At 37.1% G+C, this 20,502-nt stretch overlaps 2 protein-coding genes across 2 annotated transcripts; one reads left to right on the forward strand and one right to left on the reverse strand.

Annotated features, from left to right (window-relative positions):
* Window positions 1-5,566: 5,566 nt before the first annotated feature.
* On the forward strand, window positions 5,567-12,812 carry psmc3 (proteasome 26S subunit, ATPase 3). The gene is made up of 11 exons (XM_053493380.1): window positions 5,567-5,703; window positions 6,324-6,404; window positions 6,495-6,620; window positions 7,604-7,708; window positions 7,808-7,870; window positions 7,983-8,120; window positions 8,232-8,375; window positions 8,755-9,000; window positions 9,433-9,578; window positions 9,966-10,047; window positions 12,545-12,812. Exons 1-11 carry the CDS (start codon window positions 5,572-5,574, stop codon window positions 12,653-12,655), a joined length of 1,374 nt encoding a protein of 457 aa, XP_053349355.1. The 5' UTR covers window positions 5,567-5,571; the 3' UTR covers window positions 12,656-12,812.
* Window positions 12,813-14,726: 1,914 nt separating this feature from the next.
* aplnr2 (apelin receptor 2) lies at window positions 14,727-15,997 on the reverse strand. Its single transcript, XM_053493309.1, has one exon. The coding sequence runs from the start codon at window positions 15,960-15,962 to the stop codon at window positions 14,727-14,729; it is 1,236 nt and encodes a 411-aa protein (XP_053349284.1). The 5' UTR covers window positions 15,963-15,997.
* Between the last annotated feature and the right edge of the window lie 4,505 nt (window positions 15,998-20,502).

Raw genomic sequence — 20,502 nt, forward strand, 5'->3', positions numbered from 1 at the left:
ATTTTTATTTAATTTTTAAAGAAATACACAATTACCAGACTGTTATCACATGCATATGGAAGATTCTAATAAATAGTATCCATTATATTTTATATTAATTTTTAATATATAATTAATATATTATATTAATTATATATTAATAGAATAAATAATTCTAATAAAATACAATTTAATTTTTTGCAATGTATTAATGGATTTATTGTTTGGGGAGTTTGTTCCATACATCAAGCATAAAAAGTAGTCAATGGCAGTCAATGGCCACTGCTTACCTCAATAAAAATAAAAAATATTCCGATCTTTTTCTGATCATCAGGTTTTCTTGCTATATTTATGTACATAATTTGTCATATATTATAAATAAGTCATTGATAATAAACCTATATAACCTCCTGCTAATATTTACCTGTAAACATAGCATTTGCCACCTCTGTTCATTGTATTTTTGTTAGTCTGTAGATATTAGGCCTACTTGCACCATGACCAAACATTGAAAATCGTAGCACAATTTTTAAAAATATTTTATTTACAAAAAAAAAAAAAAAGATTTGTCTGTCCTAAAAGTTAGTAGTAGTAGGGTAGACCATAAAATTTAGGGTAGATTGCTAAAAAATATGGTTCCGTAGGTTGCTTAATGAGACAAATTGATAACTTTAGACCCGTTCACTAATCCAAACCGGTTTTTGAAATGTATCTATAATCTATTCTTAATAATGATTTAAAATTATGATGAACTAAACGGGTCTTGGAATTTAAATCTTAATATCAGAGTACAGAAATCTTTGGGATGTCTGAAAACATGTTTTATTTTGTTCAAAGATTGAATGAAATAGTGTGTAAAACCCTGAATGGTGCAATCGTTTTAAAGGAGACATACATCCTTGAATGACAATCCCAGGGTAGTGGCTCAGAGCCCACTTCCAGTGAACATTCAGCAAGTAAACCGCCTAAATCCTTAGAAATCAACGGATAACTTGTGGCCAACCTGTGGGAACTGTACACACAAGCAATCATGAACATCAGTTGAACATTAAAGAAACACTGCTGGGAATTATTGCCACATTGCTTGTATATTTATGAACTTGGCCAAGCCATTTTTACATGTTTGGGCAATTAAATGAGTTCTTGGTAGTCCAGCATTTCAGATGTGAAGCAGCCAGTCTGATCATGAAGTATGGTATGGTATCAAAGCAATAATCAAATGCTGGAATAAGTGCATTAGTGTAGCAGGGGATTATATAGAGAAATTAAGGTAGTTTTTACTCTTATAATTAAGCTTTTTATTATTTCGTACAATAAAAAAGTCCTGGTTTGACCTGAATGCCATTGTATAAAACTACTGGATACTACTGATGATGCCACTGTGGCCAGAAATCAAGGAAGAAGAGGAATGTTCATGATTTCTGGGTATGAGGGAAGAAACTCTTTTTCATTTATCAGTGAAACTAAAATTAGCTGAGTCTGGGTGTCTGTGGGCTTATATACAGTTGTATTCAAAATAATAGCAGTGTGTTGAAAAAAGTCAGTAAAGCTTCATATCCATATAATAACTTTTCATTTAAATTACATAAATGCATTGGACACCCTGCACATTCTATTCTAAATCACAACATGTAAAATGTGCTAAATGGATTATTAGTTCACAGAAAGTGAAGAAAAACAAATATTAGTCTGTTCAAAAATAGCAGTGTCATCATTTATCTTTACAAAGTGATAAATTTACACTTTAAACAAAAATGCTTGAAGTTTACTTGATCTTTCTTGTGTATCTCTGAACTAATAGTTAGTTGTATAACCATGGTTTCTGAGAACTGCTTTACATCTGTGCTGCATGGAGTCAACCAACTTCTGGCACCTTTCAACAGGTATTCCAGCCTAAGAAACAGTATTTTCTGGCTCAGAAACAGCATTTTTTAATGTCAAGCCACAAGTTGTCTATTGGATTAGGGTCTGGGAATTGGGCTGCCACTCCATAATGTTAATCTTGTTGGTCTGGAAGCAAGATCCTGCTTGCTTACTGGTGTGTTTGGGGTGGTTGACTTGTTAAAACACCCATTTGAAAGGCATTTCCTCTTCGGCATACGGTAATGTGACCTCTTTAAGTATTCTGATGTACTCAAATTGAGCCATGATCCCTGAAATGTGATAAATAGGCCCAACACCATAGTACAAGAAGCATCCCCATATCATGATGTTTGTGCCTCCATGCTTCACTGTCTTCACAGGGTACTGTGGCCTGACAACTGTCTTGCTTTCATCAGTCCACAAAATATTGCGCCATTTCTCTTTAGGCCAGTCAATGTGTTCTTTGGCGAACTGTAACCTCTTCAGCACATGTCTTTTTTTTAAACAATGGGACTTTGCAGGGGCTTCTTGCTAAAAGCTTTCTGGTTTTGGTCTCCATTTTAAAGCATTTAATATCATTTTAGCAGAGCAGCCGATCATTTTCTGCACTTCTTTGTATGTTTTCCCATCTTTAATCAACTTTTAAATCAAAGTACGCTGCTCTTCTGAACAGTGTCTGAAACGACTCATTTTACAGTATTTCCAGAGAGAAATGCACAGGACAACCTTTTCTGCATTTATCCTTGAATCTTTTTATGCTTGAATTCGTTTGACACCTGTTTTCCACAGAATAATTTACCTGTCTAATTGAACTCCACACTGCTATTATTTTGAACACTCCCGCATTTCAATTAATGATTCAATTACACAAAATCAGGTGCATGCAAGTCATGACTGTTGGGTCTGTTGGTTTTCTATTACTCCACAACACCTACAAGTAAAATCTTTACTATGAATAAATATAATTTCTCCCAAAAACAATTATTGATCTGTTTACTAATGTTGGACTGTTATTATTTTAAACACTACTGTATATTGTAGATAGATGTAGATAGAACCTTTTTTTAAGTGTTTTGTACTGTGGCTGTACTGTGTGCAAAAACTTTAAAAAGATGTAGTTAGATGGCTTCCTGTGAGACTTTGAGACTTTATGGAAGCTCTTACATGAGGTTCTTGGAAGTCCCGGGATAGGCTCCAGGTCTCCGCAGCCCTGTAAATGGAATAAAGCGGTATAGACAATGAGAGTGAATGGGCATGAATTTGCGTATAGTTGTAAAAATGGGAATAAATACAATGGTAACCATTGGCCTCCATTGTTCCTAGTTGGACTTCGGAGATTCCTAGTTGGATTTCACTCTTACTCTCCTGGAGAGGATGCCAATCCATCGCAGGGCACAGACATTTGCATGCTCATTTACACATGTGTTCACACACAATTTGGGAATGCCAATTAGCCGCATGCCGTTGGACTGTGGGAGGAAACTGGAGTGCCCGGAGGAAACCCACCAAGAATGGGGAGAACATGCGAACTCCACACACAGACCCAGTGCGGGAATCGAGCCCTTGACCCTATATTTTCGTCAATTCTCACATTACCCTGTATATACTAACTATATGTAAGATATACAATGTGCATTCACATCTACAAACCTGTCTTTGTGTTCCTGTCTCTACTGATGCAGGATATCTGGGATTTCCTACGGGATTAATAAAGCATATATCTGTCTAGAAGCAGATGTTTCTGTAAAGCATTGGAATCAAGACGGTTTTGATGTGTAACAATCGTTCTCTTGCTATTGAAAACACTTTTTACTTAAAGTGCAGTTCAAGCGCAAACTGAACGCTTGGCTTTTTGGAAAGGGGCAATCACTTTATTCTCAGGTAGAGATGAGCAAATCCAGATACATCCAGGTTAAAAACCCTGATCCTTTATATAACTTTTTATTTACTTGGATCAGCAGTAAGCAGTGCCTGCCCCTCCAAACAGGCGATACAGGCGGCCTAGGGCCCCGCGCACATTATTAAAAGAATTTCCTTCTCACCACAATAGAACATAAACAAATAACCATATCGCTGTAATCGCAAACAAACGGACCCATTAAACATGATACTTACAACCAAAAAAATTCCCACCATATTAAATAAAAAAGGTGGCTCTATATAATTAATCCACAACAAATTGCTGAAAACTATAATGAATGCGAAATAACAGGATAAATCAAAGCATAAAAGATTTAAAACATGTATGTACAGTTGCTGAATTAAAGACTGAACTGAAATAAATGACTGCGTGTCTTTGCATGCGTGCTGACAGTGCATTTAACTGTACAGTGAGCAGCTCAGGATGGCAACCATGTAAACAAGAAAAAAAAAAAACATCTACAGAAATATAAATCAGATTCGGAGACAGAGAGCCCATGGCTCATTTAGCCCATTTCTCATCATTGTTGCAGTCACAATTTTATTGTGGTGTGCTCATAAAGATGGTTTGTGTGTGTATAAGTGTGTGATATTTAAATGTGACAATTCTTTTTATAATTAAATATTAAACATAAATAGCTTGAGAGAAACAAAAGTATCTACGTCTGAGATTACTTTTAGCATTTAATCCAAGGAAAAACAGACTTTTTAATACATATTCTTAGTTTCAGATACTGATATACATACACATACACAATGTGGTACAGTACAAATATTTTGAACGTTCCATATAATGTCATTATTTTTCTATGAAGAAAAAAGACTGAACTTTATTTTTCCTTTGCTGAAAAGTTAGCAAACCTAGTCAGTGTTTAATTATTTTTAAATCTGATTAAATGTTTTTTACACCATGCATGTTGAATAGTTAATACTTAATGCACCTTTACGATGGATTCTAAGGATTCGATGAGCGCCCTCTAGTGGAATAACCACAGGAAAACGCAGTCAGAATCCCTACTGACTCAAGTAATTTAAAAGACTCGTGAGACTCCTAGTGCCCCTAGTGGAGGACCATGGCAAAAGCAGGCAGAATCCTATTACAAACCGCACTTTTCCAACATTGTGTGATTCTGCTTTTATCATTATTACATATTGGTGTGATGTAAATGTGTATTATGACAAACAGGAATAAAAAAAACACCTACTCATTTGTATTACATCAGCCCTGTTTTCAACCAAACAACACAACTCCACCATAATAGAAATATTAGGCGTGTGATGCTTTAGCTCAATGAAACAGTGCTTGTACTATGGATATAAAACTCAAGCTCCTGGGTTTACCAACTTAATTTATTATTATTATTATTATTATTATTATTATTATTATTATTATTATTATATTAAACCATATCTGTTTTAAGCCATAAAAAAAACAGTTTTTGCACATTTTACATTTTATTATTTTTGTTGTTGTCTAAACGTATTTCTATGCAAAAATGTCATTATAATAAAATTTTTTATTGATAATTCTTGTTTCTCACTCATTTATATTTTTATGGTCAAATTACAAGAGATAGCACACGTGTCCTGATTGATTCATCTGAACCGAGGAATTCAAAAAAGATTTGGTTAGCGCCATCTAGTGGAATACCACAGGAAAACGCAGTCAGAATCCCTACTGACTGAAGTGACTAAAAGGACTCGTGAGACTCAGATCCGTTCAGTGAGTCATTCAGGAGGATTCAAATCCGTAAATTGATCCAGGTTTCCTATCTCTACTCAAGGAAACGGATACAAGCCTGTAGTTATATGTCCGAGCCGAAAGGGGGCGGCAGCTCTGCAATAACGTATTTGACAATATACACAACTTGGCAAAGAAGAAAAATCAAGCGCTCCAAGATGGCGTCTTTGAATGACAGATCAGTTTGGGATGAAGTAGAGGTTTGTTTTTATTTTCTTTAATCTTACGTGTACACACTCTCTATCTTGTTTCGGTATAGCTGCCGTTTTCTAAACATGGGTAAAATGTGCACAATTGATTTCTGATGGTCGCAGTGAAAATCGTTGTTTAGCAGGCTGGCTAATTTTTCCCGGCTGCCGCTATCCGGAGAGCTGTAGCATGACACAGTAAAATTTCGGTGTCGCCTCAGTATTTGGCATGTTTGGAGAACTTTAACTACACTCCAAATTAAAAACTACAACAAATATATATTTAGCTTTTATGTTGATAAACACTTTGTGGTAAATAATGTTTTTAGCTGAGCGCTTGTTGAGCAGGCTTTATGGTGGCTAGCATGGTAGTAGCATTGCAGCACTTTTTGTTAGCAAGCTATGTAGCTAGCTGTGTACTACTGAAGTGGTCAGTCAGATGTTACCTAAAGTAGTAGGAAATCAATTACTTGTTTGCTAATTTATCCTGCCTTTATTAATTAGATCATTGATCATTAAACTTGTTACCTGTGTCACTGAATTACATTTATAAACCAAGCTTTGATTTGAGATCTCAGTGTAACTAAAGCTCATTGTTATTCTATAAACACAAAGCTGTTTTACATTTACAGGATGGGATCGGTGAGGAGGTCCTAAAAATGTCTACTGAGGAAATTGTTCAACGAACCAGACTGCTGGACAGTGAAATAAAAGTAAGTATTTTTAAACCTAAGCATAAAAATGAGACACTTTTTTTGGTTGCATAAGTTCCCACTTTAACGTGCATGCTGTGTCGGTTACAGATCATGAAGAGCGAGGTGCTGCGAGTAACTCATGAGCTACAAGCGATGAAGGACAAGATCAAAGAAAACACAGAGAAGATTAAAGTGAACAAAACTCTGCCATATCTAGTCTCTAATGTTATTGAGGTGAGCAAAGTTTTACGATTTCATGATTTACAGTTTTCATAGTGCAGTCAACTAGTCTAATAATGTCTTTACGTTAATTATTGAAAAACAAAAGTGGTGTTAAATTCAGAGGAAGTGTTTTTTAAAAATTTTAAAGAGAAGGGTCTTTGCACGACTTTGTGAATAACAATCAAAAGAATCAAAGATTGATTCCTATATTGTTTTTTTTTTACTTAAAGTTGGAAAATTTTATATTCCAAATATGGAAAATAATATTCCAAATTCCATTAATATTAATATTCTTATTATTTCCAGAACATCAAATTTGTTAGCATACTATGTACAGTTGGGAAGTTTTGGGAATTTGTCTGTTAGATTATAAGCTTTTTTTTTTTCATTAAATGACTCGCGGCCAAAACACAGTATTGGGGCTGATTTATTATTTTTAATGTTATACATATAATACAGAAAATGTGTGTGCCAAAGAAGCCCCAATTTTTGCCATGTGGAAGTGACCAATCTTGTTTTCCTAAAATTTGCTAATATCAGCCACAAATTATTCCCGTTTTCTTGTGTATTGATACAAAAATTTGTGTAAGCTTCTAGAAGCATATGAATTATAAAATTGTTGTTTAAATGTAAGTGTTCCACTTTTTGGCAAAAGCTAAAGTGGTAAAGTGCTCGCCCAATCATCTGGAGATCGTGAGTTTGATTCCCAGGTGATGCTGTAACCTCTCGCGGCTGGAGGTCTGGAGGGAGATGATTAGCAGAGCTCTCTCAGAGGGGAGGGATAAGAGGTACTTAGTGAGCCCACATTAATCACAGCTCTACAGCCAATCAGGGGCATCTGTGAGCTCATGCAAGCGGAAGAAGTCGAAAGCGCTCTCCGAGTGTGTTATGCCACCCCCAGCAATACATGAGCGAGCAGTTTGAAAAGATGCGGTCGGCTGGCATCACGTGGTTCAGAGGAAAATATGTAAGTCCAATGTCTGTCTCATTTGTAGCTATTAGATGTGGACCCCAATGATCAGGAGGAGGATGGTGCCAATATTGATTTAGATTCTCAGCGAAAGGGGAAGTGTGCAGTCATTAAAACATCCACACGACAGGTACATCTGATATATTAAATGTATCACATTTTGTTTATTTGGTTACCCTTTTTACCAGACTTTGACTGTTTTATCCTGTTTCTGTTGTAATTCTTGCAGACATATTTTCTGCCAGTTATTGGCTTGGTTGATGCCGAGAAACTGAAACCTGGTGATCTTGTGGTATGTAAACATTTTCATTACCTCATTAGATTTTTTATTGTGTTTTTGGTAAATTAGGAAAGAGAGAATTTTTCCTGTAGACAAACCAATTTATCTGTTTGTGTTTATTCAGGGTGTTAACAAGGACTCATATCTGATTCTGGAGACTCTGCCTACGGAGTATGACTCTAGAGTGAAGGCCATGGAGGTAGATGAGAGGCCCACTGAGCAGTACAGTGATATTGGAGGCCTTGACAAGCAGATCCAAGAAGTGTGTATCCTATCTATCTTGTTAGGATCATAGTACAGTTCTGTTTTATCACCCATCATTGAGATCTAATCTTTAATTATAATGTTTTGTGTTTGTTTGTTTCATTTTCAGTTGGTGGAAGCAATTGTCTTACCCATGAACCATAAGGAAAAGTTTGAGAATTTGGGTATCCAGCCACCAAAGGGTGTCCTGATGTACGGACCACCTGGAACTGGCAAAACTCTTCTGGCCAGAGCTTGTGCTGCACAAACCAAAGTAACTAACCTAAAAAAAGAAACATGATTATTTACAGCAGTTTTACAAAATAACTAAACTTGAATTGCTTAATCAAATTAAAAAAATATATAATAAGTGGTTAAGCTGTCGAATATTGATGTTCAATATCTCCAAGAACATATTGCATTTAAAGCACATGCAGAATTTTGAATTAACATTTTAATTCAGTTTTATTTGTATAGTGCTTTTAACAATGGTCATTGTCGCAAAGCAGCTTTCTAGAATCAAAAGAAAATTTTACATTATTTTCCCATTAATAAAGTTTTATGTCAAGGAGGGCGAAGAAAGCTCACTTGACAAACAATCTCATTGTGCTAATCACATTACTTTTCTCTCCCTTGTTTGTTGTATCTATCAGGCAACATTCCTAAAGCTAGCAGGCCCTCAGTTGGTGCAGATGTTTATAGGAGATGGTGCGAAGCTGGTACGTGATGCATTTGCTCTGGCTAAAGAAAAAGCCCCTTCAATCATCTTCATCGATGAGCTGGATGCCATCGGAACCAAGCGTTTTGACAGCGAGAAGGCCGGAGACAGAGAGGTGCAGAGGACTATGCTGGAGTTGCTAAACCAACTTGATGGCTTCCAGCCTAATATGCAAGTCAAGGTACGAACCGAGCTGAAGAACATTCACTCATGCAGTTCTCGTCCGTATCTTTTTCTCACTATCATGAGACAGAGGTGGATGTATTGTTATAGCTGCATTGATTGCTAGTTCTTTCACCATTGATTGTAAAAATGTAAATAGCAATGTTAGAAGAAGTATCTTTTTTTATTATTATTATCATAATTCAGGAGGCGATAGTTATACCAGATTCATTGCTTCATGCATGTACCAACACAGCACAGAGTGTATAATGTAAATGGATCCTAAAATTATTTGCGCTTTGTCTGTTTAAGTTAGATATAATTTGATCTGAGCATTACTGGTATTTCTGTTCATGCTTTCTTAAATGCAAATAAAAATTCTAGACAATTTTATGCTTCTCTGTGCAGTTTGTGTGTGAATATTCCAATTGTGATACACTGTGTGTTGCAGGTGATTGCTGCTACTAACAGAGTGGACATCCTGGACCCTGCATTGCTTCGCTCAGGCCGGCTGGATCGTAAGATCGAGTTCCCCATGCCAAACGAAGAGGCTCGTGCTCGTATAATGCAGATCCACTCACGCAAGATGAATGTCAGGTACATGATTTTTCTCTCTCACAAAAGAAGATTTTAAATATATATATTTATTTTTTTTTAAGAAATTCATATATTAAAAGATGACTCTATATATAGAATAACTTGAGATATTTAAAGTCAAGTGTTATGTTAATTAGTGATATTTTAAAGGGCCAGAATGCAATGTGTAGTTTTTTTGATTTAGACTTGGGTAATATTTGGATTTTCATGGGCATTTTGTTTGTTGAAATCATTTCACAAAATTCAATTGTGGTGTATAGACTTTGTCATCAAATGTTTTTTTTTTTCCAATTAATTTTTATATCCTCACAATATGCAGGACTCGTAATTTAACATCTGCAGAGATCTCACTTGTTCACTTTCTGTCTTTTCTCACACTTTGTTTAGTCCTGATGTGAACTATGAAGAGTTGGCTCGCTGCACTGATGACTTTAATGGTGCTCAGTGTAAAGCTGTCTGTGTGGAAGCGGTGAGTATTTATTTTTATTTTTTTTTAATACTGTTTCAAATTAGAGGTGAGAAGTAGAGGTATTGGACTGTGAGGTGTAAAAGGGCTATTTGAAAATTTGCGATAACAATATAACTGACGATAGGATTGACACGAGACAAAATACTTTACAATTCCTAAGCTTTATTAGTGCAAAAAAAAAATCAATTTATTTTTAATTAAACAAGCAGCTGTTTGTATGTGCATTAAAGCTATATAAAATTTTAACAGTGCAAATGCAAATTCCTTGCTGACAATTTAACCAAAAGGCATTTCCAGTGGAAATGGGCTGACATATCCTGAGCATAACCATGTATAATATCCACAAAACTTAAAAAGAGTTGCTTTGCCACATAAACCTGCAGTGTGCTAAATAAATAAGTCAAATACAATTGCACAAACTCTTAAGTAAAAACAAAACAAGCAAACAAAAAAAAAATTATGCTCATGGAGGTTTTCTACATTTCAAGTTTTAAGATTCTTTATCAGAAAAAAAAGTCCTCCCTTCGCCACGACGACCCGCTTGCATGTGCAACAAAAATCTGACGTGCGAAAACCAAACCGGTTCCACACCACTGAAGTTGCACCATTTTTACAAACCAATTCTGGTTCATCTGTTTTATTCAATGATTCGCTTTAGCCCTTCTCATTCTCCGCCGCTGCCATGCTTTTTCCCACCATGAGCGTATGAAAACAAAGGCACTCTGCGCATGCCCGTTTTAACCAAATTCTATCGCAAAATTTTATTTTCTTATCATTGACTAACATTGTACCGGTATTACCATGAAAGGTATAATATGGCCCAGCCCTATCTCCAGGGTCAAGAGTTTGATTCATACCTGGGGTCTGTGAATGGAATTTGCAGGTTCTCCCCATGCATGGTGGGTTTCCTTTGGGTACTCCAGTGTCTTTCCACAGTCCAAAGACTTACAGATTAGAACTGGTGTTCCCAAATTGCCGTGTGTGTGTGTGTGTGTGTGTGTGTGTGTGTGTGTGTGTGTGTTTGAATATAAGGAGGTTTTTACTCAAAATCTTACGATACATAGCAAACTTCTGATGGGCCTGGACATGTACTGGCTTAAGCAGGGGGACACGTCTGGCACTGCAGGATTTGAGTCCCTGGCGGCACAGTGCGTTACTGATAGTAGCCTTAGTTACTTTGGTCCCAGCTCTCTTGAGGTCATTTACTAGGTCCTCCCGTGTGGTTCTGGGATTTTTTCTCACAGTTCTTATGATCCTTTCAACCCCACGGAGTGAGATCTTGCATGAGCCCCAGATCGAGGGAGATTAACAGTGTTCTTGTATGTCTTCCATTTTCCAATAATTGTTCCCACAGTTGATTTTTTCACACCAAGCTGCTTACCTATTTCAGATTCAGTCTTCCCAACCTGGTCTACAATTTAGTTTTTGGTGTCCTTTTGACAGCTCTTTGGTCTTGGCCATAGTGGAGTTTGGTGTGTGACTGTTTGAGGTTGTGGACAGGTGTCTTTTATACTGATAATAGACGCTATTAATACAGGTAGTAAGTGGAGGACAGAGAAGCCTTTTAAAGAAGTTACAGGTTTGTGAGAGAAAGAAATCTTGCTTGTTTGTAGGTGACCAAATACTTATTTTTCACCGTAATTTGCTAATGAAATTCTTTCAAAATCCTACAATGTGATTTTCTGGATTTTTTTAAAAGTTTGTCTCTCATAGTTGAGGTATACCTATGGTGAAAATTACAGGCCTCTCTCATCTTTTTAAGTGGGAGAACTTGCACAGTTGGTGGCTGACTAAATACTTTTTTCCCCACTGCATATAAAAAATAAAAAAAATTGTTTTTATTTGTCTAAATTTAATACTCCCCTTCAAAATATCCATAATCACTGTTGTGGCTTACATTTTTGTCTCTATGATTTACATAACATAGACTAAATTCTGTGTGAGATTCTCAACTCCTTGAGTGGATTTTGCCAAGAATGAAGCAAGAGTGCTGCTGTGATGAATATTAGCATGGCTGTTTGTTCAACTAATTTAAATAAAAAGTAGTTTTAAATTCTTAATGGTACTGCGTAGCCATAAGGTGAGGATTTAGGTGGTGGACAATTCTGTAAATCTTGTAAGTTTCTCTTCATATTTTACACTTGCCACTTTAGAACATCAGCACTCTTAACTTCTGAGTTCTAGGGTTAAATTTAAAATAGCTCTAAATGGAAAGCTAGTGTGTTATGTGGGGTGTACAGTGCATTGTTCTACATGTCAGTTCTGTGATCAGTGGTTGGAGAGCGATTTGGAATTTAGCCTCAGACAGTAACGAGTCATGGTTGTGTTATATGTTTGCAAAAAGTGAAAGCTAAGAAAAAATATCTATGATTTTGGACTTGGGTCTGTATGGGAATAATGACTTTTTTATTGTTTAATATTTTGTCATAAAACATTTTTTAGTAAAAAAATTGTAATTTAAAGAACTCCTATGAATTCTGTGGTTTTATGTTTTTAGGGCATGATTGCTCTTCGCCGTGGGGCCACCGAGCTGAACCATGAAGACTACATGGAGGGTATTCTGGAGGTCCAAGCCAAGAAAAAGGCGAACCTGCAGTACTATGCTTAATCCTGAGAACTGACTATTTGTGAAAGTATGTGTGTATAAATTGTGTGCGCAAGTGTGTCAGGGGCAGTTGAGTTTTGAGGTAAAGCATGTATTTTGCAGTTTACTGTTCTTTTGTCAATATCCATTTAAAAAAATAAACTTTTTTTTCATTAATGTACTTCATGGTTGATTTGTGTGCATTTAGTGTTCTAACATTTCACATAAGGTATAATAAGTGTACTTTGATTTTCAGAATGTTTCAGCAATACATTGTGATATATTTTCTTTCGGTCTGCAATATTGATTTGACTATCATCAATTTTCTTGTGCATTTTAAGCAGTCAATTATGAAAAATGGCACACATGCCTGCGTATAATGCCGATAACTGCACATATTTACAACATGGTTATTCAATAAAATTTTATTCGTATAGTGCTTTTAACAATTGTCATTGTAGCAAAGCAGCTTTACACAATCATAAGAAAATTATGGAAGCTTGTATAAAATTTGAATGTGTATGAACCAAAATTATAAGATTCTGCCTGATAAGCAAACCAAAGGTTGACAGTGGCAAGGAAAAACTCACTGGGCTTTTAAGGAAGAAACCTTGAGAGGAACCTAACTCGACAGGGAACCCATCTTCATTTGGGTGATAATAGATAGCAGGGATTAATATACTCGTGTTCCAGAAGACCCACTTTACAGTCAGTGTGCGGAGTAGAAAAAACCTTACAACGGCCAAGACAAACTGTAATGTATATACGCACCTCAATTTTGATTTTGTTTTTTCTATTGACAAACCCAAACTATCAAAGAAGCATTACACTTAATAAAACTTATTCAAACCGATTATCAGTTTTAAAATGATTTCTACTCCCATCGCTAGTTTCCAGACACTACTGTAGAGATCATACAGATATGATCATACTGTATATATTTCGGAGGCATTTATGCATGGATCCTAAGATATTGTCACTAGATCTCTGAGATATAACTTTTAACCAGTGTGATAAAGGGATGTAACTTGTCCAGCCTTGAAGGTCGTGAAGATCTTCAGAACCGTAGTCTAATGCCTTAACCACTGAGCTACCCCTGACCCCTCAGCTGTTTTCCTCAACTGTATCCTTCCTGTTAGTCATCTAGACATTACTTGAATGTTGACTTTTTAGAACATATTACGCCATCAGTAGATAATTCTTGTCAGCGCAATTTCTTGAAGATAAGTGAGATATATGGCTGGCGCTGGGCTTTACACATTCCTTCATATTTATATGGGGAATAATAATTAAACTTTAAATTCAATTGAATTTTATTTGTATAGCGCTTTTAGCAATTATCATTGCCACAAAACAGCTTTATACAATCAAAAGAATTATTTAAGTTTGTATGAAATGTGAATGTGTATAAATAAAAAAAAAAGACTAAATTAGAACATAAAAAAGTGAAAATGAATGAGTGAAAGACTTATACACTGCAAAGACTTAATTATCTCTGTTCATGTTTAATACACATTTCATATTTACATTTTTCAAGACTAGGATACAAAATATAATGGAAATGCACTTTCTTTTTTAACTAAATTGACATAATTTTATGTATTTACTTATAATCCAAAAGTTTCTGTTCTATAGTTTGTCAATGTTTGTGAAAGTTTACAGAGGAATTCTCAGTGCTTACTCATACACCTGGAGCCTATCCAAAGAGACCTAGGGCATGAGGCAGGGTACACTCTGGATGGGGTGCCAGTCCACTGCAGGGCACACAAATGCTCATTCACACTACTACGAGCAATTTGTGAACTCCTATTAGCCTAATCTGTGTGAGGAAACCCATCAAGCACGGGGAGAACATGCAACCTCCATACACACAGACCCAAGATAGGGAATCGAACACAGACCCTGGAGGTGCAAGGCGACAGTGCTAACCACTAAGCCACTGTGCTGCTGGGGAAATTATCAATTTGTTGATTTCAATTTTCTAGTGATCACATAAAATTCACAACATTTCAGTACCAGCAAACACACTTAGACAAGCAATTTACATGTCATGATGTTATCCGTAATTAATCTAAAAAATATTAACTGACAACTTCTAGATGTTGCAGTTAAAGTATTCTGTTCCTGGTTTGGATCTATGTCCTGCATCTCTTACTATTTTATCCTCTTCCAGCTCATTCTTTGTTCCTGTCTCTCTGTCTTCTGCGTCGTCCGTTTCTCCCTCGCGTCTCCTCCAGACGGCACGTTTGCATCGCTGTCGGAAGGCTGGGTCACAGCAGGCATAGAGCAGAGGGTTCAGGCAGCTGTTCATGTATGCAAGGCATATTGCGTAAGGGTGGATGGCAACCAGCCAGCGGTCAAAGCTGCAGGAATAGGGCAAAATGTCAAGTTCGACCAAATCTGACAGGGTTTTATTGGCATGGAACGGCAGCCAACAGAGAAAGAAGGCTAGCACGAGGGAAATAACAACACGCAGGAGCTTGCGTTGGCGCTGTCGATCCGGATGAGGTCCGAGACGAAAATGTCGAGACAAGAACTGCGCCAGCGAGCAGTAGCAAAGAAGCAGTACAATAAGTGGGAGCAGGAATCCCAGGACAGTAGACTTCAAACCTAGCAGTGCCGACCACATCACTTCGGCTTGCTCACGTGATGCCGGATCGAGGTCTGTTGAGACCAAAATAGAATAGTCCATGTCACACAAGCACTGCAGTCCACTACTATTGTTATGTTCGCCATCATCCAACCAATCAGAATGTCTATCCACCTCTCGGACAGTTCGTAGAAACAGAGCGGGAAGTGCGAGGATGCAGGCTGCCATCCACACACACCCTACAACGTACCGAGCTCTAAGTGGCACTACGGTCTTGCTGGGACTACGCCGTTTGATCACACAGTAGCGCTCAACACTGAGTCCAGCTAGAGAAAAGACACTGGCGTACATGTTCAGTGCCACCAGGTAGCTGCTCGCTCGACAAAGGAACCTGCCGAATGGCCAATGATAGTTCAATGCCGTATAGGCTGCCCACAAAGGCAGAGTAGTGACAAAAGCAAGATCAGCCAGGGCCAAACTGACAATCAGAGACTCTGTTACAGAACGTGAAGAGGAGGAAGGTCTGCAGGAAGGTTCAGCTTTGTTGTTGCTCCTATTCCTCCAAAGCCATCCTCCACTGCAGTTCAGGTATGTGCTGAGGACGAAGGCATTTCCAAACGTACCGATAACGAAGACTAGGAGGTAGATAGCTGGAATCAGCACTCGAGTGGCACTCCATTCTTCATAGTTACACTGGGGAAGGGGAGAGGGTGAAGCAAGGGGCCAATCCAACTCCGACATGGAGAAGAAACACCAACCAGCACTGGAACGAATAAAATAACCAGTTTTCCTCTGTTTATGTTCAGACAAGTTGTTTCGTCTTGTTGATGGAGAACCTTCTCAGTTAGTTCCTGTGCTTTGTTCTATATATACAAAAATAAATATTCTTTCCAATGCTTGGATTTTCCAGAAATCTCAGCCGAGTTTCCTGTAAGAAAGGGATGGAGAAAATAAATGAACATACATGGTTCGAAAATATGACTGAATAAAATGACTAGTTCCAAACGCTCATAAAATCACACATTGCTGCTTTTTGCTATGTCTGTCTGATTTACCTTATATTGTAGAGTAAGGCAAGTTTATTTAAAATATCTAACAATTTGCTAACAATTCAACATAGACTATACAATTTACACTAAATTAAAAAAAGTAAAAAAAAAAAACAATTCATGCACAGACTATACTAATTTAAAAGTATTTTAATAACTAAAACTAATTATTCCAAATAAAATCTTATGAACTAATGTGTAAAAATAACCACATAAAATAATACAGAACTGATTTTATTCCTGCTGCTCATCAAGATATAAATGAGATCATATGACCTACCTGTTATGTTTCTTTCTTGCACGCTCTCTTTCTCGGATGATAAATGTTATATCTTTATGCTCTGATGATGTTTCTCTCTTTGTTAGTTATTCTCCTTTACCAGATTTGAAACACATCTTCCTTTGGCTGCCACTACAACTCATTACACCACTCCGGCTTCTTCTTAAGACTCATGTCTGCCTCATTCTCCCCACTTTTACCTCTTTGCTATTGGACCACCCTTGTAGTGGGTTGGTGAGATCCTCAAACAGAAGCCAAGTGTTTACAGGGAAGGTAAACTCACTATAGCGATGCTGCCCTTACTTTGTACACCTCTATAATAAAAGGGACTATGTGCACACATGACAAAGCCTTTAACGCCGCCATAAACAAACACGGTCAGACAATCACTGCAGTCAAGCCACATAACAGCCAGCAAACACGCATCCACATCCTCAATGCACAATCCATTCTGATTCAAAATGCATATACATGCCTGTGGAGGTTTTTTTTTTTTTTTTTTAAATCAAAACCAAGGATAAATTACAATTTCTATTCAGTAACTACAGCTTAAAACTATAAAGTCAAACAGTACTAAATGTTTTAAAACCATTTAATGTAGTTTGCAATACTCTTCTTTTATTTTCCAACACGCCAGCCAGCTCAACCAGCAACAGTTATCAACCAGAGTGGTCAAGGACTAACGTATACTTTCATACAGGAAGTTACAGGAAGATGTACAACTGCATCATGTTGTGTCACAGGACAGCACAAAACACTTCTAAATCTACGCTTTCCTCATACATGAGCTCCCAGACATCCAGACTTGCCTTGTGGAAAAGAATGTGTCTCACACTCAAGAGAGCATGACTAATACTGCTTTCTAGATTTCTGGCCACAGTGGCATCATCTGTAGTATCCAGTAGGTTTATATTGTTGAATGTTTAGGTCAAACCAGCACTTTTACTCTCACTCTCACTTATCTTCTATACCGCTTTATCCTGTATTCAGGGTCCCAGGAGGCTTAGGGCACGAGGCAGGGTACACCCTGGACAGGGTGCCGATCCATCGCAGGGCAATTACCCTAACCTGCATATCTTTGGACTGTGGGAGGAAACCGGAAAACCCGGAGGAAACTCACCAAGCATGGGGAGAACATGCAGACTCCATGCACACAGAGACGGGAATCGAGCCTGGCCGGGAATCGAACCCGGACCCTGGAGGTGCAAGGTGACAGTGCTTAACCACTACTCCACCGTGCCGCCAACCAGGACTTTTAATTGTGCAGAATAACAGAACATACTGTAGTTATGAGATTGGAAACTCCCTTTATTTCTCTGTATAATCCCCTGCTACACTAATGCATTTACTGCAGTGTTTCACTACTTTCACTAGTGCTTGAATACCAATGGAAAAATGTCTTCCCAGGTACACCTTCAATGACCCAAACATTTGGAAATGACTTGGAGCGGTGTCGGAACTGTACAGGGAGATGGAGCAATGACTCCCAGCCGAGTTTCTGTAATGTACAAGTGGTGAATGTATTTTGTGCACAGTTCCCACAGACATATCTGTCTCTTTAAAGCTGGCGACATTTTCAATAGACATTGATTTTTAAGGATCAGGCGTTCTTCAGCACTTACTGAATGCTGAAAGGAATGATTTAATTGGGCTCCGAGTCACCTCATAAGGGATCTTAAATTAAATTGTAAAGTTCTTGTGAAAAGTGAAAAAAGGAAAAAATGCTTTAAAATATTTGACTGTGACTGTGGCACACGGACATCTGGAATATTCTGAAGGCTGGGATCTGATTCTTCAGCCTTTGCCCATTTTGTTCAACGTTAGCTCAGAGCAGGATAGAATGAATGACTGTTTTTACGACAGTCTTTATTACCACTGGATCCTTAACAAACACTGTCTCTGCAGAAAGCCAAGGAAAGGTTAAAATGTTAGTAATATATACTTGTGCGCAACCGTTTGGTAAAATATTTTTTTAAGGATCTTCAAGATAAGATGTCAAAATATGTTATAGCTAATTTTTTACAGAGATTTCCCCCAGGTGGGAATAAGTGTTGGAGTATCCCACATTTTGTTATGCTACAGCCTTATTGCAAAATGGATTAAATTTATTGAATTTCTACAAATAATACAAAAAAAAAAAATAAATAAATAAATAAATATATATATATATATATATATATATATATATATATATATATATATATATAATATGGGCTCTGCCTGGGCCACTCAAGGACAGAGATATCTTGTCTCATAGCCGTTGTTTTCTTGGCTGTGTGCTTAGAGTCTTTGTCCTGTCAGATGGTTGGCTGCAGGGTTTCATCAAGGATGTCTCTGTAAATTGTTACATTTACATTTCTCCCCACAAAAGATCCTGACTAAACATCCCCACAACATGACGCTGCCACCACCATGCTTCACTACAGGCATGGTATCGGCCAGGTGATGCCTGGTTTCCTCCAGACATGACGCACGCTTGGCATTCAGGCTAAAGAGTTTAAACTTTGTTTCATCAAACCAGAAAATTAGTTTCTCATGCCATGAGGGTCCTCCAGGTGCCTTTTTGGCAAACTCCAGGCACCTTTTATGTGCCTTCTACTGAGAAATGGCTTCTATCTGCCTATTACTCTACCATACTGGGCTGATTGATAGAGTGCTGCAGAGATATTTGCTCTTTTGGAAGGTTCTCCTGTCTACACAGAGAAATGCTGGAGCTCTTTCAGAGAGACCACCTCCCTGACTCTCTCCCTAAAAGGCCAAGCTGCTCAGTTTGGCCAGGCGGCCTGCTCTAGAAAGAGTCTTTGTGTTCTGGAAAAATTCTTCCATTTACGGATGTTGGAGGCCACTGTGCTCATTGGGACCTTCAATGCTGCAGACATTTTTCAGTACATTTCCCCAGATCTGTGATTTAATTCTGCCTTGGAGCTCTACAGACAATTCCTTGGACTTCATGGCTTGGTTTATACTCTGCGTGCATTGTTGACTGTGGGACATAAACAGGTGTGTGCCTTCACAAATCATGTCCACTTAACTGAATTTACCAATAAGTTGGAATAAAATTATGTTTACTCATTTTCATTAGAGTACCATATCATGTTAAAAAAAATTACCCAAACAAACAATGCAGGTCTAAACCCTAACATTTTGCTCCTTAGCCATTCACTGCTATTTAACTAATAAATTCCAAAGAGTATTCAAGTGGAAAATGTGTTTGTGTCTGTGGTCAGGCTTGGGTTAAACACACGGTGCAGATGTGTAAATTTCAGAAACAAAAGAAATGTAGATGAATCTCTGTCACAATGAGTGTGTGTGTGTGTGTGTGTGTTTGCTTTAAAAGCAGGGGAGTTGTTTACAAGGTGTTACTGTAATGCATTTCAAATGTTTAAAGAGCACAAATATACACATACCACAAAATACAAAACCAGTTTTCACCCGGTGCAGAAAGATAATTTTATATGTGCCTTAAAAAAATTTATTTGCGAATAATTCATATTTCTTAATAACTATTGATTCTAAAATTGCTTTTAGAAGCATATGACCTGGAAATTTTTTTGCTAAAATTAAAGCATTTTGTTTTTTGATAAAAGCTTAAAAAGCAAAAAAACCCTGTAACCATGTCAAATTCGTGTTGCTATATAATCAAATTTCTATTGTAGAATAATACACTTCTTCAGTTTTATGTCTTGGAATCTAAATTGGCCAAGTTTCATCTAAATGACAGTTAAGATCCTTCAAAGATTTAAAAAAATAAAATAAAAATTGTGGACATTACATAAAGGGACATGAAATTGTATTTAGCAAATGTGTTTATCTTTTATCTGATAAAAATATAAATGTGTATGCATATTTACAAAAAAAAAACATTAAGAATGCTACTATGAAAAATGGTGTTGCACGATCCTTTCTGAAAATTTACTATTTTTTTTTTATTATTATTATTATTATTATTATT

The sequence above is a fragment of the Clarias gariepinus genome, chromosome 3 (genome assembly GCF_024256425.1).
Source record: "Clarias gariepinus isolate MV-2021 ecotype Netherlands chromosome 3, CGAR_prim_01v2, whole genome shotgun sequence".
NCBI lineage: Eukaryota > Metazoa > Chordata > Actinopteri > Siluriformes > Clariidae > Clarias > Clarias gariepinus.